The 23616-nt window shown below is 38.8% G+C and overlaps 1 protein-coding gene across 1 annotated transcript in view; it reads right to left on the bottom strand.

Moving 5' to 3' along the window:
- GRIA3 (glutamate ionotropic receptor AMPA type subunit 3) overlaps positions 1-23616 on the bottom strand; it is a 154948-nt gene that overhangs the window by 117079 nt on the left and 14253 nt on the right. Inside the window, exon 3 of the mRNA XM_050901512.1 lies at positions 2614-2853. Coding sequence (XP_050757469.1) covers positions 2614-2853 — 240 coding nt within the window. The remainder of the gene's footprint in view (positions 1-2613; positions 2854-23616) is intronic.

Here is a 23616-nt window from a genome sequence, read left to right as displayed (position 1 = left end):
CCCCACAGCAGCTAAGTATCTAACATAGGAATTATTAAAAATTCTGACAGCTCTCGTGTTTTCATTTCCAATGGTATCTCAGCATAGGAACATGTACAGCCTATTCACTACCCGACACAAGGAGTCATTCACCATTATTGTTGTTCAACCTCTTTGGATGTTTTTTTGTATTTGAAGGCCTATCACAAGAAATTAGGCAGCCTACTGGAATTGCCAAATGTTTCAGGTGCTGTCATCCACAATTACTGCTCATCAAAGAAAGGAATCGAATGTCTATTTCTCCGTACCTAATTGCCCTGCCTCTCCCTCCTATATGAATCTTCTTTATTTATTTTAATGCTGGAAGAATACAGCAATTATAACTCTGATAAGACTGCTACCAAGTTTGTTTTAACCTAACTAAACCAGCAGTAACTAAAGATAATCATGTTCATTTTTGTTCCTGCTTTAGCAGATGGCAAATATGTTATCAAACAACACCAATGAGGATACATGTATAGGAAGGAAAGATAAGACACAATAAGTTTATCCCAAACAACTCAAAGCCCATCATCAAGCTACCTATATGCACTGATGCCTCTTCCATCCTAAAGACACAGCTGTCCTTTAGCTTCTAACCCTGAGCTACATTTTATAATCCTAGTCACCTGTGCTGTCATCTAATTCAGATTTTGCACTCTAACACTTAGTCTGAATGTCTGACATAACATAGCGCCAGCATAACATGCATGCGAGCCACAACAGGTTCACAACGTGATTTTGATTAGCAATTGTAAGACTGTGAGTAGGATGGGAATGGGAAGTCAAGACAAGGGGCAGAAAGCAACAGAAGTAAAGTCAGATTCCTGGGGCTAATTTCACCAGCAAGAACTGTGTTTTAACCTGTGATTAAAATCTTAGTATGAACAAGGCAAAATGAAGCCTAGACACAATTTAAACTGTTCCAAAGGGATTAGTCATCATAATAAGCTCATGATTAGACTGTGTCTACCTAAAGACTGTACACACTGAGAATTGTAGAAAAACACAAGTCTGAGTCTGCAAGTCTTCCCTCATGACTTCCGTTACTATCTCAGTCTGATAGTCATATCATCTAGACAAGTTCTAGTGAAACTCCCACTGTTTTGGATGATTTTTCCAGTCTGAAGTGCCAAATTTCTTATCAGGCATGATCTTGGATGACTGATGCATCTCTTTCCAAAGCAAACTTTATTAGCCTTAATCATAATAAGTTTCATCAGTCCTGGAACACATGACATTTTACTTTATCACATGCTGTAAGTTTATCGCATTTGGTCACATCAAACCTTTCTTACTCAGACAAATGGCATATTCACAAAAGCTTTCATTTAAAAGTGGACTAAACCAGATATATGGATGTTTGGGTAGAGGTTTTAAAAGATTTAAAAACTAATGGCATTCGTAACTTCTCCATACTTTCCTACTTGATCTCATAGCTAGTGTTTTTCAACGCTAGAAATATTTAACATCTCCAAATAACTCAGAAAATTCTGAACTCTTGGCATTCACCTAAAAATCAGACTAAAAATTACTTTCTTTCAACATACAGTATGTCCTCAGTTGGGTGATGCTATTAATCTTCAGTGTGAAAAACATAGCCACTGAAGACTTGATCTTTATCAATATGCAGTAGCCTAGAGTATCAGAACTTTGTCATGGGAGCCAGGAATGAATCTAAGCTTTTTTTGGCTCTGTCCAGACCCCTTTGATCTGAAGAAGGTCTTGGAGTTGTTAACCATAAAGCTGGTGAGAAGGGCAGTGGCACATCTATCTGATGCAAAAAATGCTACCCAGGTGAAATCTGTAACCAAGCAAATTCTGTACACTCAGAGCAGGTGGCAACAGCTGCTCCACAGAAATAGGCAAGATTCCTCACAGAAAATAGTTTCTGATGCTTAGATCTCTTTTTGACAGGATTTGCTACCTTTGGTGCTTCTTAGTAGGTAATAATTGGCTTAAGTGTGAAAACACTGGTTTTAATATGTTTTCATTTAGTAAAACATATCTCTGGTCATTCTTGTCATGTATCTAAATTCATTTCTGGATATCCACGTGACATATCTAGAGCATCTTTTCTCCAGCAGAGCCCTAAGGATCTTATCCATTATATTCTTAGACTATTATTGATGTCTAGACATCTCCAGAGTGTATCTTAGCATGGATTGTCTTTGTCCAGTGACAGGAGAAATGCGCATTTATGTAAAGTGGTGTGGGATTTGCAATGTCACGCACAGAGGAAGGTCTTGCTTAACAGCCTACTTCATAGTGCTGACTTTATTTATTTTGCAAGAACTCAAAAACTGGCAAGTGTTGAGTCTGTGGTTCTATGGAAACCAGGTATTCCAAATTGAATGCTTACGCTGCTAACACTATCCTCCAGACAATCTCTTTACAAATGATCAGTAACATGAAGATGCCTTCTTTTCATTTATCCATTCATTTTAGTTTCTTCAGAATAAACTTGTTTTCTGGAACCATCAGAATGTGCTACCTGCATCCAGAAGAAAATTGGGATGGGCTGCACATACTGATTCTGGTAATACTTATAGCAAGTTATGAAATAGAAAAATCACTTAAAACGATGGTGCTTACCCCGTTCTGTGTCATAGAGGTACACAAACTTTTCCCACTTATAATGAGTCAAGAGACTCAAGATGGCTCCTTTTAATGCTGGCCGCATCTGGATGACAAACTGCACATCTGCATCTGTTGGGAAGCTGGGTGTGACGAAGGATGTGTGAAGGGCTCCACAAAATGACGTCAGTGTGTTCATTGACATCTGGTCATAGAATCCAAAGATGGCATAAACTCCTCTGGAAAACTGTGAACAGACTAACAAAGACAGACGGGGTGTTAAAATCTGACATATAATGCACACAAACAAACTTTCAAAGTATATTTAAAGTAAGCCTTCTAAGCAATCCTGAAATTATTCTGTATGAGGCAGCAGATGGAATGAATTAATGAGATAACATACACTAATTTCAGTGTAGCTGTGACTTGTACCAACTTTGTCACAATTAAACTGGCCTGAGCACATTTTTGATTGTGATTTGTCCTGCTATATTGTTATAATCCACTAATCTCTCCATATTCTTTAAAAACAAACATGGGATTACATTGCTTGTCTGTAAAATACCTTCCCTCCCTTGCGTAGCACCTTGAGACCTCTGTTAGCAGCTACGTAACAAATGTCAGGTCTGCCTACAAGTCAAAATGTTAAGATGCAGTTTTCCCTGGTATCCCACCTTGATTCAGATCTGATTCAAAGAAATCTGGATGTTTTATTCCTTTATAGTCCACAACTCTGAAATCTCTGTACGAAATCCGGGTGTGGTCTTTTTCAGTGAGAAACTATGGTGGCTTCTTAACTGAGTGTTAAAATCTTTCAGAAGCCATTTGGAAAGTGTATGGCTCATTAATGCAACACAAATCAGGAACACATATTGTTGCTTCACGGGATGAAAGTTGACATCCCTTAACCTGGAGGCTTTCAGTCATTAACCATTCTGGTGTCCTGAGCAACTCACCTAGTATCAGAAAATAACTAAATGCAGTCAAAGGTGTTTCGTTTCACATTTACTTATCTGGGGAAACACTTCATTTCCCATAGTTTATAGAGATTGAAAAATGACCATTTTGGACAAAAATTAAAGTATTTCAATTTATAAACATGGTCAACTTCATGGGAGCTGCAGGGAAAAGTTTCTTTGTTGTTCAACTCTGTAGGAACAGAGCAAACTTCTTGTGACCCTGGCTTCTTTCCGTGGAGGGAGACTGCATCAGAGATAGTGAGGGAACCTGACACGTGAGATGCTGGGGCTCTGGTCCATAATAAAGATTGTACAACTGAAATACACTACAGCATAGCAGCACTTCTAAATCAAAACATTTCTGGACTGAGATGAGCAACTCCCATTTGTAATGAAAGTAAGTTTCCCAGAAAAATGTTCATTCAACATTAACAATTTTGCTTGTCAAGAACTGGATTTAACAACAATTTTCAACTAGCCCCATTAACCACTTTTGCCAAAATGCTGCATATTTAACTTCACAAAAAGCAAGGGGAAGTAATTACCAGTAAAGAAGACATGACTTCTACACAGAAATATACAGCATCGTTACTTCCAAAAGTACCATCATGAAACATTTCCTAGCATAAATGCTACCATTCAGAATCACTAAAGCCTGTTAAAGTAATTTTAAAAAGGATTCTCCACAATATCAGCTCATTGACACAGCATCATGGATAACACCTCAAATAGGTAGTCAGGTGTGAAAATTCAATTTTCTTCCTGGAGATCCAGATGCAAAAATAGAAATGCTATTAAGGAATTTCTTTAAGTGTTTAAGCCACTGTAACAGGACATGACCAGTCGTGGATACCAGCAGCAAACAACAGCTGGTGTAGACAGAAAAGAGATGCACATGAGGCACAGAGAGGGAATAAGAAGTAGCAATTTCTGAAAGCAAAGTTTGCGGAAGTTCTCAACCACAGTAAAGAAGAGATATAAAAGAAGTTATAATACAGCAAGAATTTATTCCCAGAGGCATGAGGGAGGAATTAAATACACTGTTTCAAGAGGCATTTTGTTAAACTATATACCAGCAGGATATAAAGTAGAAAAGCTACCATAAAAATGATCTGCTAAAGTAACAAATAAAAGGCATTAACTTACAGTTGAAAAAAAAGGGAAAAATAAAGACTACATTAGAAAGCCTGGCAGTCCCCAAATCATTTCAATGGTGTGTAAGCCCTCTAATTCCATGGGAGTAATCACTGAAGTGGGGCTAGCAGAGCTGGGTGTCCTCACATACACTGAGTCAGTACCTCACAGATCAGGCTTCTTTTACACACTTACTAATGGCCTAGTTTACTAGTTTTTTATGTAGATTCTGTACTGCAGAGAAAGCAGAGAAGAGCAAGTATTCCAGGAAACATCCCTTCTTGCAATGCAAACAAAACATATTCTCAAATGTCTCCTGACCCCAAAAACCCAGAGTATTTCAAACGAGCCTGGGTTCACCCATTATTTCTTAGCAGGTATAAGGCTCAGGACTACTTCTGAACTGTGACTCCACTGAAATCTCTCAGATTTACAGTGACACAGTATCTGAAAAAAGTCACAAGGGGGCTCAGAAAGCCTACCATGCTACCTAAGCGTAGGACGGTAATGAAGAATACAGATTAGCTCTTATTAGGATTGCTAGTTCCTGCATCCCATAGAGTCAGTAGAGAGAATAGGTGCAGTGCTAAAGGTAACCGACAGTGGCTGGCTCCAGCATGGACCAGTTCCTCTGCATTGTGCTGGGAACCAGCTGAGAATTGGTCCGGTTTGTGCTCTTTCTTGTTCTTAGAGATATGGCACCTAGGCACTGTGGTCAACAGTTTGAAAATGGTTCAAGGTCTTTGTCCTTTGGACAAAATTCTGTCTTGCATGGCTATTTTAAAACACTTGAATTAAGGTGTATCTATTTTCATAGCAGATTGTGCTCATTTATGCAAAGAGCCCATTCTCAATTTGTGAGTAATCTGAGACAAAAAACAGAGTCTGTGAACAACGTGACTATTAGCAGGACCTTCTCCAAACAATACCTAATAGCCAACATGAAGCTGCCGCTTGCATGGAGCATCCCAGTGCAGGTGAGAGCTTCTGATTTGGCCTTTCAGATATTTGCAACTTTTTTTTCATAAAAATTCTGGAGGATCACCAACAATATCTTCTAACAAGTGCACCTCCCTGCTCAGTCTTACTTGCCCTGATTCAGGTTCGTAGTCACTGCAGATCTTTAAGATTTAACATTTTACAGACTGTCTTCTATTAGATTTGAAAAATCTTCATCTCTTAAGCTCCTCTGCTTATTTCTTATAGCTTATTCTTCTTGACTATGTACTCTGCATGCGCTGTAGGGTGCCGATTCAATTTTACTGGCCTGTTTAAAAGGCAAATAAACCTTTGTTTTTGTAACGAGAAGCTAAAAGGCCAATTATCTTGGTCCTCAATGTTCATTTGCATTTTTGAACTCACAATTTTGTTACAATTTTGTAGCGTTAAGTCTTTTGTTTAGTTTGTGACCTAATCTCCTGTGTGATCAGACGAACCTACTGAACATCCATGAACCCACAGCCATACTGCTACTTGTTTTCCAAAAACCAAACATGTAATTACATTCATTTTAATTACATTATTATTCTAACATCACTGAGCCATAAGCAAAATTTTTAAAAGGCTAACTAAACCTTACCTTTAAGCTCTTTTTACAAACTACTTTCTATTGACAATCAGAACAATCCTCATGTTCGAGTAAGAATTTTGGTATTTTTCCTTAATCACAGTTAATTTATGTTTGTTTTTCCCTATCTGAAAAATGCAGATGGTCAAATACATACTTTGGCTGTTAAAGAAGTGATGTGGACAAATCCTGATGCAATCTCATTCCTCAAAAAAAAAAGCAGATTTTTTTGTTGAGCTATGCCTTTATGAAACTGCTCTTAATTATAGTTATTAATACCGTGGATGCGCATCTGTTTCCAAGGACAGCACATAACCAAGTTGCTTTATAACCTGATCTGAAAAAGTTGCAACCTCCACAAACAAGGGACAGAGGTCCTGAGCAGCAGTTATCCGACAGGGGATCATAATAAGCCGTTATTTTGGCATTAGGTGCAAGGTGAGTATTTATTAATGGAGACTTAACTCTGGGCTTGTTCTCAGAGCAAGTTAGCTGCCACATGCCATCATTTTCAGGAGAGGAACGGATGGTATGACAGAAGCCTGTGAATTCTCAAGCATGTCAAAAGAAGATAAGGAACTTCCAGGTCATGAGAGATTGAAGTCTTTCCTGCCAAGGAAGGAAAATGCTCAGAGCCAGAGTGAGCACAGTGGTAAGTAGAATTTGCTTTAAAAAAAAAAAAAAAAAAAAAAAAAAAAAAAGCCAACCAAAAAAATGCAAACCAAACCCAAATAAATAAAAATCTTTGTTTCTGTACTGAATAGCAGCTGAGCCATCCTAAACGTCAGTATAACTCAATGAACCCCAGTCTTCTGTGTTACTAGCAGTTCTAGCCTCCCTCCAGTCAAATCAGCCCCACCACAGAGACGTGCTAAGATTAACCAGATGTGATTTTTTTTTCACTCAGACCCCAGGAAGGCTCCAGGCCAGAATCTCAAAAGATGCCCCATTTCACACAAGTTATTAGATGTTTTGTGTCTTTTTAAAATTTATTTTTTGCTTTCTAATGGTATTTAGTTCTTCTACCTTTTAGTGACTGTGAGTATTCCTGACACAGCAAGGTTGTATAGGCTCTGACATTTCTACTGTCTATTGCCTGGAAGCTAAAGTCAAAAATTCTGACACCTTTTTTTTTTCCTTTTTTTTTTTTTTTACTTCCAGTTCTTACTATAAACAACTGAAGCGTTACTAGGAACATTTACAAGTAGGTTTGGATTTTGCTTGTTTAAAGAAAAGATGTATAAAGCCAGCAAAAGAAATATGTTAATGGATGGATCTTAATACACCATTTCCACTAAATGATATCATTAACGACTGACTTGTAAAAGTTGGCAGGATTCTCCCAAGCATGGCATACAGTGCACTTCTGCCCAGGGCTGTAACAGCCTGGTAGTTTTGGAGTCAGAGGTTGGAGGTTACACTACCTCAGACACTCTTCATTCTTCATTACTGTTTGTATGGACAAGTAATTTCCCCTTTGTTCATATCAACTTCTTATAAGGTACGTCTGACAAAATTAACCTATGTCAAAGGGGCACTGTAAGGCCTGCTTTATTGATAATCATACAGCTCTTTGGGATGAAAGGCGCTGTAGGAGCACAATCACAACTGACATTATTGCGCGTTGCTCATACCAATTCCTCTGTTTTGTGTTCTGTGTTTCCCTCAGCTGTGAAATAATTTTATTCCCTCCACTTTCTTCTGCCAATTGTCTTGGATTGCAGACAATTCTCACTGCCAGCCTCTGCCAACAGACTGATGGGACTACTTTATAATGGAATAATATGCAGCGTATCTCAGAGCTGTTGCTATTTTCTATCTAAGGCTCCATCCTATGACTTCCTTGCTGTAATAATGCAAGGGTTATCATGAACATCACTTCATACGGTAAGCACACAGGCTCTTAGAGAGTCCGACAATGCCTCTACTGCTTTCTTTCCCTTTCGTTTTAATACACAGAATGAAAAGGCACGCTCTCTCTACCTTGAGCCCTGAGGAGATCAGCACAGCAGTGCCCCTGAATGCAGAATGAGCTACTTTGGGGGGGCTCCACACAATCAGACTTGAGAGCTTCCTTTAAAGACAAACTCATCATATTAAAAATTAAAAATGAACTGCATTTACCTATGGCCAATAAAACTAGCTTTTACATTTAAATTGTTAAGACACTGAATTCTGTCAAGAAGAAAATACTCCACTGAGTTGTTTAAAATTCAGCTGAGAAAAGAAGCATTTCCAAAAACATTCATTTCTGAAATAGTTAACAGTGAATATTCTTGGGGGTGGGAGGGAGCCAAGGAAGTTACAACTTGGAATTGGATACAAATCCTCCTGAGATATTGGCTATAATATCACTTCTCATCCTACCTAACAAATGTGCCGTTAAACATAAAAAATCTCCCCAAAACAGACAAACAAAAAACCCAACCCAAAACCTCACAGCAGAGCACAAAACAAAATTATCATTTACTCTCGTTACTTCATTTCTGGCAACAGTTTTCTCAGTGATATAACTGCGGTGTGTTTTATCTAGTTCTTTCTATAAAGAACTACTCAGCTTGCTTTGTTCTATCTCGTGCTTTCTTCAAACATATACACTTCCTTCAGTCTGCATTTCTTTTTAGAAGAGCCAATAAAATAAAACCAGTACATTCAGGCACTGGGAGGGGGGTATTAGTAAATTGCAAATGAAAGGCATAAGGATTAATCTATTCATATTTTACAAACCATTCACTGGAAAGCAATCCAAAACAAACATCCAGATCCAAGCATCCCCAAACACTCTCTGGTCAAGATCCCATTCAAGATGACTTTTGTCACCCTATCACAACTCCATTATGCATTATTAAATGAGTCTTTATTTCTTATCCACTTTTCAGGATGACTTTGGAACCCTGATCACAATTACAGCTCCCGGGTGCTGGGTGCTGTACAAACACATTACCACAACCTTGGTTTCCTTCAGTATGCCTAATTATTTATGACATACATGACTTGACTCATTAAACTTTACACATTTTGGCCTTTATATATACTACTACAGTCAAATAAAACCCTAACAATGTACATGAATTTGCTGCGTGCTGGATCTTCTCTTCACACTGAAACATTTGTGTGAATTTTATGAGCGTATGAAAAATGCCAGCTTGCAACAATAAAAATAGGCCACTTAGGCTGTAACAGTGCTAGTAGGAACACCAGCAACACAAAGTCTCATGCACACCATGATGCCAATACGTGCCTGTTGAGACCTGCAATGATTGCTCATGAGAAAGAAGTGCGTATCTGAAGTCAGATCCTTTTAGACAGAAAGGCTGACGGAAGGCACAGTTTCAGAAAGCACTCAGAGAAAGGCAGCTGAAGTTCATTCAGGTCTGACGTACTTTGTCCATTAGCGTCACCTTACTCAGATATAGGTAAACCAGGACCAAAATCTCTCTGCCCCCAAACTGCCAATTTGATGTACATGCAAATAAAAGCTTTGGTATTTTAAAAAACTAGCTAATATATTTAAAATGTCAATAACAAGGACATCCTTGAGCACCAAACTGTAAGACAGAAAGTCAGGCTGAACATGACCTTGATTGTCCTGAGAAAGCTGTGCTTAGCTTTCTGAAAGGTGTTCTTCATCTAGTCAGAGAATGTACTGCAGGTGGCCTGCGTGGCTTGGAACAGGCTATGCTACTTGTGCTGCTATTACCTACTCGCTCACTGTTTAGTTCCCAAGCTGCTTCCAAACCTAAGATTACGTAGAGTCTGAGCTACCTCTGTTTTCAGGTTACTGACCACAAAGCTAAAAAAAAAAAAAAAAAAAAATTTTTGTAGAACGTGGATGAAACTCAAGCACAAAATTGGTATCTTGTCTTGCAAACCTACAAAATTATAATGTATGTTTCACTTTTCATTAAAAAAAGAAAAAAAAAAATCATTTGCCATTCAGAATCTCTATATTTACAACACACGGTGGAAGAAACCTAGGAGTCAATCCACCCAGTTTCCAGGAAAAGTGTCAGCCTTTTATCAGTAGGTCCAAATTATAAAAAGATTTTGTTTAACTGGGATCACTATTACACACTGATTTTTTTAAAACACCATGGATTCAGAGTTCTGAGAACATTCCTTTTGAAAGGCTATCAATCAGATTATCATGGCTCAATTTGAAGTATAATCTATTGGAGTTTGAGGGAAGCAAAATACGGGTTTAAAGCTTAAAATGGATTAAAGGTGAGAGGAGATATATACGTGCCATACAAATCAACTGATTTTTTGGAGGATGATTTAAAAAATATGTTAGGTATTTGAGGGCTACACTTAAGTATATCTTGATCAGAATACTACATTATCTTGCTTGTGTCTTTATAAGATGGAATTCAAGCTCTCAGATCAGGCACCACAAATTATAGCCAAGTTTTCTATTTTTAAACCCATCCTGGTAATCCACAGTCTTCTACTGTTAACAGACCATTCTCCATCCTGACCCCACCACCCCCACAAGCTCCTCACAAGGGAGAATTCCTTTTAGTTTTAAAAGGAAGACATCAAATACATACCATGCAGCTTAAAACAAAAAGCTCTTAGAAAGAAGACTTTGTAACACCGTTGCAGAACTCAGATTTAAATGCTGTGGATTTGTGTTATTTGTGAGCTCTTCCACTTACTGCCTATGCTGGTCCTGACACCGAAGGAGATACTTGGAGGAGGAGCAGCAAGAGGCTTCTCTTCGTAGACAGTTAAACTCACTGCTGGAGAGAAATGGAAAGGCCTTTTGTGCTTTGTTGAAGAGATGTTTCTGCTCAGTTTCTCCAGGATAATAAATGCCTTGCCAACAACAGTAGCATGTGCAATGCCAACACTCTGCTCCTGATGGGCAACTCCACGATCCTGGATGCTTAAGAGTTCAGGCACCAGCCTCAAGTTTAGGGAGTGTTAGAGACTTAACATGTGGACGTAAAGCAGTTCATTGAGCTTTTGCCCTTTGAGAAAAGGCTTAGTCTATCCTATACACGTAACCACACACTCCTTTCTCCCTGAAGTGTGGAAGATGAGCTAACACCTGTGTGAGGGAGCCAGAGGACCTGGCAAAATTTTCCCCACGAGAGTCCAAATATATTCACAGCAAACAATGACCATTTGTGTTCTTCACATCCGAGACTCCAACTCCTGTTTCGTATCTCTGCAGAAACATGGACAGTGTGCATGCAACACAAATGTGTAACACACACCGGAGTTAAATAACTTGTTTCCATTTGAAATGCTTTTCATTTTAATCTAGTATGTTATGCCAGCACGCTGTGATCACTTTGGATTGTAACTGTATCTCATATTTTCTGAAGCAATTTTTCTAAAAATGTTGGTCAGGGGAAAAATATGGAAAACCCTATTGTTTCAAAAGTTATTCAGTTATAAAACACAAGGAAATTTAGCAGCCATTTACTTACAGGCAGCCAATATACTCTACTAACATGCATATTCTACTAAACACATAGTAACCTTTAATAGTTTAATACAAAATCATTAATGTTTCTATAATTTTATTCAAAGTAATAAGAGTTCCACAAGCCGTTAAGCACTCCACCTTGGAACAAAAAGACATGTTCAAAAAAGTGTTTTTTATGTGAATTTGACATGATGTGGTAGACCAGGAAGTATCCAAGCAGCTATTGTTACCATCTTCAGAGATGATCTCTCTCACATATTTCGCCAATACTTTAAACAACAGGCTAAGAGAAAAGCAAGCGCTTTGTGATATGAAGAAAAAAATAAGTCAGTCACACCCATCAGAAAACGACAGCATTTCGCAGTTGAGGATGTTAGGCAGAATGTAGGGCTGAATCAAAGCGCAGCAGTTAAAGGCAATGCTGCGCCTCAGAGCTGCGAATCAGCAGCAGCTATCTCCAGCACTCCGATACTCTGAAGGGATTTCTTATTTCATTGGAACATCCCAGTATGGAGGAAGTAAAAAGGCAGAGGCATATTATTAAATGTGTGCTTGTTCAGCAGATCCTTCCCTAAGTGATTTCAGAAGTTGACTTCATTCTGGGCCACTGTGGTGAAAGGCAATAAATCAAAACAAGGCTCTGGCAGTGTGATGAAAGATGAGCTGAGTCTGCTGAGGTGGTGCCATTTATAGGCCTATGGGGATATATTACAGAGGATGAGACAGAAGAGGCAAAATGGCACACACACCTGGAATCACTGAACTGGGTAAAATTCTCCACGAGGTAAATGCCAGGATTAAGGTTGTCCAAGGAGAAAGGGGATGCAATCGCCAAAACAGCAGCTGTGCAAGCAGGCTCCAGCTCTGGAGGGTTTCCAGTTGGCTCTATGTATGCAGAGCATGGTGCTGGCTGACAGACAGCCCCGTTTACCCGAAGCAACAGTCCCTAACACTTTCCTGGAGGCTCTGCAATAGTATTCCAGCAAGTGCTGTCACTGCAAGTACATCTAGGACCAGTGGACCGGATTTCACATTTCCACATCTCCTCCCCCTGTTTACTCAAGGTTCATGGGGCTATGCAATTCTCACCCACTCCTCATGTCCCACTGCTGTCAGCTTATCAGTCTGAGAGACTTCAGATCAGTTAATGCAGAAGAGGAAACAGAATGGCTGTGAAAACCTGGCTTCAGCAGCCAGGGAAATCATTTGAAGACGCTCCTTAGGGGTCCAATAAAGTACCCACCAATGTCATTGGACAAGCTCCCGTAGACTTCAGTGAGAGCTGGACTAGAACTGAGAGGCCTGTTCAGTATATTGAAAGAGCAAACTACAGAACTGCAAAACCAAAATCCCAACTCCCCTTACAAAAACAAAAGCACCCTCCCATCTAGTTTTATTCTTGGTACAATTTCTATCTGCCTTAGAGTCCAAAGAGTCCTTCTCGCTACCAGCCTCCTGGACCTTCATGATCACATCTGACAGTAATTCACAGACCAGTACCCTCAGCTAAGCCAGTGCCTTATTTACAGGGAACAACAAGAATATTATTCTGTATAAATTATGCATAATCACTATTTATCAAGCTGGGTTAATTGGCACATAACAAAAGAGTTGTCTGGTGCACAGCTGAATAATGTGGAAGCCAAAATTGACGGAAATAGTACAGCAAAAGCCTTGATTGTGAAAGAAGAGTCACATTGCTACATGTTAATTCTTACCTGACTGCTGCCCTTTCAGAGGAGGAGGGGGGAGCCAAGTGAGACAGGCTTAGTTTGAAATTATTTATTAATCTCATAGGGTTTGGACAGATTGTTGTGGCTTTAAATACTGGTTCAAAGTCTGCTCTCAGTCAGCTGTACAGTTAAATGTTAACCTGGTGCAAATCCATTACTTCTCTGTGCTCCATGAGACCCCGCTACATTCATAAGCAGAGAACAACATCAGCAACAGCACGAGACTGTGGCCTGCAGAGGTATGTGTGATGGTGATAGAGAAGTGGGACTCTTTCCACATCTTCTCTTGACAGAGAAGAGCCAAATACCTCATACCAAAGCCAGACTAGCAGCCCTTTGGTTCTACTCAAGAGGTCCTAGAAGTGCTCATCAGAAACCTAGCGTGTTATGAGACAGTGGCAGTGTGGGGCAGCACTTGAATTTCTCTAGACCGGCACACACCTGAAGAACCACAGCTCGGTCAACCTTATTCTACATGCACAGAATTGCTTCACTGACACCAGCAAGGTTTTACTAAATGTCCTAGATCCCAAAGCTGTGTGCACAAATTTAAGCACACGCTTAGGTGTTGTGACGAACAGACACAGACTGAAGTATGTGCACAGGGCACTGAATCAGAGCTGAGGGTCAAATTACCAAGAGGCTCACTCTGGTAGGAGGTCCCCCTTCAGTGGTGCATTACAATCTAGCTGTACTAGGGGTATTCAGATGATTTAGTCTGATTCACACCTTCCACACTTCCCTAGTCTCTTCTCTACTAACACCTACTAAAATCTCTCCTAGCAGAAAAACACCTGCAAATCGATGACTTCAAAAAACAGCCCTTTCTCCCCTCTCTCTCTCTCAAACTTGCTAGTAGAGTTAACAGAAAATGAGAAGACTCCCATAACTTCCACTGCTATGGGTTAGAAGCTCTTTTCACAACCACCATCCAGGCCAGAGAATATTGCTGTGATCTCATCATGTTTGTGGTCTCATCAGCATAAATGCAAATGAATGCAGAACGACAGATATTTTAAAACAATTTTGCATTATGTTATCTCCATCACAGCTCCTCCATATTGGAAACATGGTTAACAAACATCAGCTTTCCTCTGAAAATATTCTGACGTTTACCAAAGTTACCAAGCTAGACACATTGTTCACACCATGGCTTATCATCAGCGGGTTACAATCCATGCTTTGCGTCCACATCCTCCTATCCAAGAGGCTCCTAAGTCTGAATTCTTGGTGCCCCTTGAAAAGTCTAAAGTGACTCAAGGAAGAGAAGTTTTATGTGCGAAAGCATCTTGTCGTCCCCCCCCCTTTTTTTTTTTAATCTTTACTGCAAACAACATCTGAAGTTGCTGGCAGTTCTTTTGATTGAAAAAGTGGAGTTTGATAGGTGAGACTGTGCGTGTTGCATATCAAATACTCACGAAGGTTAATATCAGCGACGTCATGAATTTTTGTTGTTTCGTATGTAGTTAACCAGTCTACTCACTGCAAACATCTTAATATTTTCACATTATGAGTTTCTGGTACATGACTGGATTTAATAATTTGTACTGTATTTCAAACATAGGTCTGTTTTTATGTAATGTTTCTTTGCATGTAAATAAAATACATATTTAAGCAACTTTGTTGCTATTGAAATAAATACTTTTTCAACCTACTCTTTAATCATCTGTATCAGACCTACTTTCCAACTCATTCCTTAGCCTCTTGGTTCACAGATGTGTTCCATCCTCAGAGATGCATTAGTATCCTTAATCCAAATCCCTCTGTAATAGTAGCATTTATTAGAAGTATCGAAAAAATTCTCCTCTCTGGTTTTTCCCAAGAATCACTAAATCTGCTAACACCTTGCTTGTATACACCAACAAATTCCAAGCATCCCGCAAAAACACTGTGTAAACTCAGGAGGGAGAGGAAAACTGGGGCAGGGGGAAGTCCAAAACAACAAAGGAACTGCAACGCTATCCCAGACTTTTCTGGTCTTGGGAACAAAAACTCTAATCCTCATGGCAGAAAATAAGTATGAATTTCTAAAGAGCAATGCACTGTGGATCTTTCCCTCAGTTAAGTCACTTCAGTGAACTGCCCACAGCTCTCAGTCAGTCCTTGCCATATCATAAGGAATTAGCACATTTAGGGGGTATTGTTCAGCCAAGGAACAAGCAGATGAGTCTCACCAGCATCTCAAACACAACTGTGCACTACCCAGATCAGTACAAAGTCGGGGCAAACAGCCTTAAAACAGCAGTGTGTATCTCTATGACAGTAGTTCCTATAGCCAATCTACCAGCACCAAACAGCTTAACTGTAGCAGTTTGGATGATAGGTGGCAATAAATTTCTCTGTCGTAAGGTAAGTTCTGACACAGCTGTACCGTTGCTCTAGCTCTGCAATAAGCTGCAGGATGAGCTCTTTCCAGAAGACCACCATCACCTCTGAAGGCCTGTCCCTGTTGCTGGTTAGGAATGCTGGTTTGCAGATGCTGCAAACAAGGGATAACGTTGTTCTGGGAGGTCAACCACTGAACAAAACTGCGCTAAGGATAGGAAGGATCTTATGGAGAGATGACAAACTGGAGAGAAACACTGCCACTTCTGGATGACACGACTAGGCTCTGTGGGTAGGGAAGCCCTTATTCACTGCAGGCACAGACATAACCATGGGAGGAACTGTTTCATGAACTCAACGAACTCGATTAATTTTTCAGCTCCCTTTCAAATACGCTTTAAAAAAAAAATCAGCTTGCTATGCACAACAGAATAGAAACTGGTATGTGACTCCAGTTAGAGATTCTAAATAATGCCTTACTTGAAATTAAAGGTACCCGTGTCCTATCAAATATAAACTTATTCAATTTCTGCTTTACTAATTTCTTATAAATTAATTCATACATCTTTCAGGTTTTATAGATTAATAACTCTGAATTTTAACTTGCAAATGTCAGCGCCAATTTCAGTTTAAATTATAAATAAATATTTTTCTTTTGTTAAAACCAGTGTAATAGTCACCAAAAGAAGCATTCATGTCATTCAGAAAAAAGCAGCTCATCACAAACTTAGGTTCCAAAACAGGAAATCTCTCTCTCTCTCCACACACACACACATATATATATCTTATGTAATTCTGTACTGCCTATCAAAATAGCAGACAACAGAAAGGACTATGATAATGTGTCTTTGTATATGTTTAAACTAATACATCATACGGAGCTAATGCTAGGCTATTGTTAATGAATTTTCCTAGTCTGATTTTCAAACAGACCCCCTGACAATGTCAAACTTTTCAAAGCAGCCCATCAACAGATCATTTTTGGACTTGAAAATTTTGTAGGCCTTGGAATAGATTTATTTGGTGAACTCAGGTAGTAAAGCTTTTCAGATAGATTAATGGACAAAGTGAAGTGTCTCTCCAGACTATAATATAAGGCATAAGAGACCTCATTTTCCAAGAAATGTCAGTTACAGACACAGAAGATTTCTTTGTACTCTGATTTTCTCCATGTATTTTCCATTTACATGAGCCAGTCCGAGCCCTCCTTCCCACTGGCAATGTTATCAGTGAGACAATACCTTTCTGTAACAAAAATAGCATAGAAACTTGCATAAGAAAAATGAATTTGATAACAATAGAATGACTTTCTCATAATAATTTAATAAATTGAAGACATGAAGATTTAAATCCTCCAGTAGAGCTGCATAAAAGGGACTGATGAATTCATCAGCTCTTCCAAGCTTCCCAAAGAAGCCCAGACAGTATTTCTTACCTCCTGTTCTACAGAGATCACCTATAAAAGAAAAACAGGCATTCAAGTCCCTCTATTATGCCGTTCTTTGCCTCTGGGGCTAAACTCACTGTTGAATCTGCAGTAAGTATATGTGAAACATTTAAGAATATTCTGATTTGTTTCTAATCTTTCTCATTAGAGTAATACACTTGTAACACCCTTTCTGGTTAGGAGCATGGTTGTGAACCCTGAAGTTACTGTATGGACATATAGCAAGCTACTGACCTTTACAGTTTTCCACTAAACCAAGAAAAGTCTGCAAAAACATGCCAGAAATGCAAACGCAGTTAGGCTGTCACCAGCTTTAGTTAAGCACTGTCAGTCCAATATTTCAAGAAGTCTTGAGACCTACAGAAACCACATCAAACAAACCAAACGACGAACTCCGTGAACTGAAAATTCCCAGATTATTTTGTAACCATCAAAATAATTTAAAAACAAACAAAACCACCCCTTTCTGGCTCTCCATTTTTCCATAGCTTAGTGCAACTAGTCCTAAATTAAATCCTGTTGAAGCCATCCTATTAAGGAAAGCAACCAGGATTTGAGTTACTGTATAGGAACAGTTTATTTTTCTTTGTTCAACTACTGAATCTGTGTTATCCCAGCTTCTTTTTCTCATCCTCTTCAATGTCTTTGTTCCATCCTCAGCTGGATACAAAGTCAGTTTTTAAAGATCATTTTCAAGGTAGTTTCAGGCGCCACACTCAGCCCAGCTCTCTCAAAAATTTTTACGGATTTAACAGCATACTTTTATATACAGTTCTTCCTCTTTTTCTTGTTACTGTATAAAAAATGAAGACAGAAAGTGATGGGACTAACTAACACAGGGATGCGATCCTGCAACAAGTCAGAAATTGCTGCTACTTGCAAAAATAAATGAGAAAAAAAGAAGAAATACTTTTTCCCTCTGGTTTATTCCAATGACAGTCATGTTGGTGCTATGAGTAAGGACAGCAGGAAAGACAATTTTACACAGAGTATATGTAATCCATAAATTCACAGTGTCTCTTTAAGCACAGAACCTTTGGGATTTTATTGTTTTAACCTATGTTCGATAAAAATCTTTTCATCCCATCAAAATTCTTGGGTTATACATGGATTCAGATGGTGGCCAGCTGACAGGAGCCTCCTCTTTACTCTGGAGGAATCAAAATACTCTGAATCTGTCCTCTTTTTTTTTTTTTGAGGGACTACGGGAACAGAAGGAGAGATTGACAGAAGCAGGATAATTCAGTAGCCATGAATATATGGATATACACTACACATTATTTCCAAAAGAAGCAAGTATGATTTAATTTCTGTACTTCAGAAAGAAAACTTCCCTTCCATAAAATCTACCCATGATACAGTAATTGAAAATCTTTCAAAACAGCACCAGCAAACACACCAAGGTTGTGCCCTAGAAGGGAGTACTTTCAAGCAATTTCACATCTTCCAAAGAAGCAAATTTAACTCTCTTGGCTCTGGATCCGTTTCTAAGTTGTGGCTTCCCTTCACTTACTTGGTCCTCTCCTTCCTCCCTCCCAGCCCTCCAAACTATTCTCAAATAAAAAATATCCTGCTATCACACAATTAACTGAATAAAAACATAACATGGAGTATATTACTAGGGAATACAGAGAAACCATCAAACTGCCACATTAAGAATATTTTCCTTTACCAAAAGGACAGTTCAAACAAATGTAAATAAGTACAGTATCTAGGATTTTCATGACTTCAGCTAAGCAGAATAAATGTGCTGGGTCAAGCCAATAAGTGAAACTAATCACGCTGTACAGAGCCGTAGTCTTCTGACAAGCCGCATTCTGAAGTCTCTTTCTAAAACCGTTGCATCTACAGAGTCCATTCAAACTTCCCAAATGAGGGCGAGAATCCAAAGCGCAGGCAGTTAATTAGAGCCAACGATGTGGGAAAGGCAAGATAATTAAATTCTTCTCCTAAAAGATTTATTTCTGAATATCAGTTTGGGAGACCAGGGGGAGTAAGTGAGAAACTCACCTTACCCCGTAAAACTTAACTCACCTTTGTGAGACTATTCTCAGGAATCAAGCAATCATATTGTTGTGTAGCTTATTAAGAAACATTACTGATTACAGTAATATTACACAATGATGCTGTTGTACATACAATTTTAGAATTTCTGTCCTTGATACAAGCAGATGTTGTCTGCACAAACAGGAGATGTGCATTTAATCCATGACACAATTGCAGTGGAAAAGAATAAAACCAAGTTTGATCCGAAAGAAAAAAAAAAATAAATCAAGACTTTTTAAAAATAAGGAGACTCAACCACGAGAGGAAACATGATTTAGAAGGTAAGGGTTTTTCCTCCAAAACAGCATAATCAGGATTTCTGTGTTTAAAAAGTTAAATTGTTGCCTAAGATTAGAAAAAGCTACGTGAATAGAGGACCCTGGAAAGATTGTTCAGGTGAAGAACTTGGGCTTGTCACTAACTAGATCTGAAAAATAACCAGTTATTTAAGCTAAGCAAGCCCACATGTTCTCACTCTCTTGAAAGACAAAAAGCATCCAGAAGCAGAGATTTGACTGACATCTAATGGAAGATCACGGTGGAGACTACACACCAGCACATTGGCTCTTGCAGTAGATATTGCTACTAACGAAGAAGAAAGTAGGGGCCTGAATTAGAATACCCACCCAGCATTTTATATAGCTGAGCAGACCGTTGAAAGGCAAGTTTGGACATTAGCGTGTCCAATTTCAACATCTGAGTTCTTCAACAAGCTGTTAATGTCTTTATGAAAAAGTGCACAGAATAGTGAAGAATATCATACATAAAGACTTTCAGCTACAAGCTATATACAACCATCCTCTCAAATGACAATATTGCCCTTCCCTATTTCCTCCTCTGCCATTGTTTTCTTAAGAATCCAGATAACCATCACATGTAATCCTTATTATCATAATTGATCTTGTGTCTTTAAAAGACAAGCAGGACAGAATCAGTCATATTGCAGCTCCACAGAAAAATAAGAAAATACCGCTTAGGGAAGGCCACCTTTCCTTAGGATTTCCAGGAAATTTTCCTCTTTACTCGGAAGTGAACGGTAGAAAATATCATCATTTTCCACAGTTTAAAAAAAAAAAAAAAAAAGAAAGAAAAAGAAAAATAAAAAAAGAAAGATTCACCACGGTACATTTTTTCACCCTCAAGCTGTCCTTTCTGCCAGAAAAGCAGAAGTATTGAGAATATGTATCAAGCAAAAATACCTGCTTTTCAACTCCCAAGTCAGCTTTTTGAGTAACTTGATACTGCAAGTGAATAGTCAAACTTGCATCCATGCTTTAATTAGAAATAAGGGGAGCACCTACTGTTTGGTTTTACAGTATATCTGGTTCATGAGCAGCAGGAGCAAGTTCAGCCTTCACAACTGTTCAGCTTGTGCTGCTCTGATGCATCATTTCAGCAGGGGAGGCTTCGGTAACAAATAAGCACAGCCATTCACAGCTGAAGAGACCCCTAAATTTTGCCAAGTGCGGTAGCTAGTGTTTTATCCTTGCTACTGTATCTTGTCAGCCACTGCACCACACAAATTATCAACAGAATCCATCTCTCTATGCTGACAGCACGGGGGTGTCTATTCTCCCATAAACGTGTAGGATATTTATTCCGCTAACTCCTCCACTTTTATAGAGGATGAGCATGTAAATATCCTGTCTCATAACAGGAGATTAAATTTTTAGAGAAAGAATTTTAAAATAAAACACCATCAACTAATGTGGTTGTATTACAACAGCTTCATTGCAGAGACTGATGGAAAAGAAAGCAGAAGTGTTGAGCAGAAGGAAGCAGACAGATAAAAAGTGGCTTGCTAGGGTCTGAAAAACCAATGACAAGAGATGCTCAAATGAAGCTTTTCCATGGTTACAAATGTATTACTTATTGGTAAAGAAAAATCTCAGACTATGAAGAAAAAGGAAGAAAGAACAAGAGAAAAAAATTATTTTCCTATTCAGGAAATTGATAGTTTATGCCGTGGAAAATTGAAATTATGATTAAAAAATATTCCACTAGAAAGCTACCATAGGTAACACAAGCTGAAGAAGAATACGATCCTTTGGTAACTGAACAACACACAAATTTGTAAAGATTTCTATCCACTATACTACCAAAAAGAACGGTTAAATACCATTTTAATGGTGATGTAAATCTGCTTCCATCCACTTACATCAGGCATCCTAAGGCAATCTACTCCAGCTGTGATCTGGACTTACATATTTTATGAAACCTTAAATGCAGTTATTTAACAAATTTGCTACAGTTGCAAATATATGTTAAAAACACACTCAAGCATTTTACAGTTACATCTGTCACTACTGTGTACAATTCAAGTTATGTTCAACGTACCAATTAGCTCAGGTAAATAAGGGGAAAGTCTGCTCTCAGGGCAGACATCTACTGGAGACAATGGTGTTATTTCAGATATAATCAAGTAAGCATTAGTAAAACTTGAAAAAAAAATGCTCTGAGCACTTTAATCTATTTTTGATCACTCATGACTACAGAGCAAGACAATGGAAATTTTCAAGCACAGTACTTAAAAATCTATCTAATCTTTATTTAGTGATCGCAGTTTTTCAGAATATGAATCCTTCCAATATACAGTAATGCATCAATGAAAGCTCACAGCCTCTAAAACGCGACAGGGGGATTATTTCAACTTTGGGGGTTTGTTCTAATCCATTTTGAGTTAGAACAACAGACTGTTCCAGTGAAGGGACAGAAGCTGCAGCCAAAGGGCCATCTGCTGAGCTTCTCTCCAGTGAATCCCACAGCAAAAGGTGATGTGACGGAGCAACCCAGGCAACTGGGATACACACCATTAAGTAAGCGACAGAATGAAGGATGGAAAACTTTTGAGGGTAAGTGTAGATGAACATGATCACTGCATCACTGCATATTTTTTTTTTAAATAAAAAAATCAGAAACGTGAAGGTATTTGCTATGAAGCCAGAATACTACTACTGTATGCACTGCAAACTGGGCTTGCCTCAAGGTTTTCTTTGATTTTAAAACAGAACTGCAGTAATAGAGTAGATGTAAATGGCCTCTTTTATATCCACGTCTTCTAAGAAATCCTTTACTCATTTAATAAAATAAAAGTTTCTCCACCTCCACAGCAGAAGATTGTTTAGACCAGTTAGCACCCATTGAGGTTTCATCATGTCAGCTCATTTCAACATAAATCTGTTAACTGGTTGTTTCCAATGAAGGTATTATAATACTCTTCAGTGTCTGATACTCCATTCTGTATTCCTTCAAGTAACTTCTAATACTTTTGAATTAGAATTAAGAAAAGTCTATGTATACGCTGCCTATAAGGATGTATAATTCAGTGTATCATTTCATAACCCAGCTGTCAAAGAGACAACATTTTTATAATACATGTATTGTATATGTGCCAGTATGAGATGAATAGTCCTGTAACTATAATCAATACCGTTCATTCAAACAACTGGCAGTAGCATTTCAGACAACTGGCAATTTCATCAGTTTCACTGGGCTGCCCAAAAATAAACAGCTTGAGAGGAATGAATGATCTCTGTGGTTATCTATAAATAATACTAATCTCAGTCATTTGTTTTAGGGGGTTCATCACCGGGAGCTGCAGAAGTCTTGTATCAGTGCAAAAGGCACGGCAGGCTTCAAGAAACGAAAAAGAAATGCTGAAGAATTATACTGTTGGTTTTTCATTGACCCAGTCACTGTATTTACATACAGGCTCCACCAAAAGCACCAAGATCCCTCCAGTGTTACAGCACTTCCAGCTCCCCAGGAAACTCACACGATCTCAAGGATTTGTAACCATCTCAAAAGTCAAACTGGATTCAGAAAAAGCTCCAGTGATCTGAGTAAACCTACCCTGGGAATAACTAATGTCACTTCTGAGGAAGCATGAGCAAGTTTGGGATTTTTAACTACTTCAGTGTGAAACTTGCCCACTCTCAAAAGAGTATTTGAGAGTGAAACAAACCTAACAGCTCAATGTGAATGAGACTAACGCTGAGGCTGATGGGTGCGAGGTGAACCCAGGCAGACAGGGAACAGAAGGCACCATTCACAGGCCTGTTCGCTGTCTCTGGGAAGTGAAATAGCTCTTTTTTTTTTTTTTTTTTTTTTAAATTATGGTCTATCTGCTCCTATCTATCAAAGCAAGGCAAGAACAGAGAACAGAGGAAAAGGAATAGAGACAGTTGACTAAAGGGAAAAAAACACATCTCTGTGGAGCGCAGATCCCAAAGAAAACTTCCAAAGCCCTGAAGTGAAAAAAGATGCAATTGCTGTGGTTGAAGCGACTCTCTCTCCCTGACAGCCTTGCTGGGCTAGCACAGCAACACCACTGCTGCCCAGCCTGCATCAGTGGGTCACCGGCCCTGAGGCTC

Source organism: Gymnogyps californianus, chromosome 9 (assembly GCF_018139145.2).
Source record: "Gymnogyps californianus isolate 813 chromosome 9, ASM1813914v2, whole genome shotgun sequence".
Classification (NCBI taxonomy): domain Eukaryota; kingdom Metazoa; phylum Chordata; class Aves; order Accipitriformes; family Cathartidae; genus Gymnogyps; species Gymnogyps californianus.
Note: the sequence above shows the minus strand (reverse complement) of the source record. Positions and strands in the feature narration are given on the sequence as shown.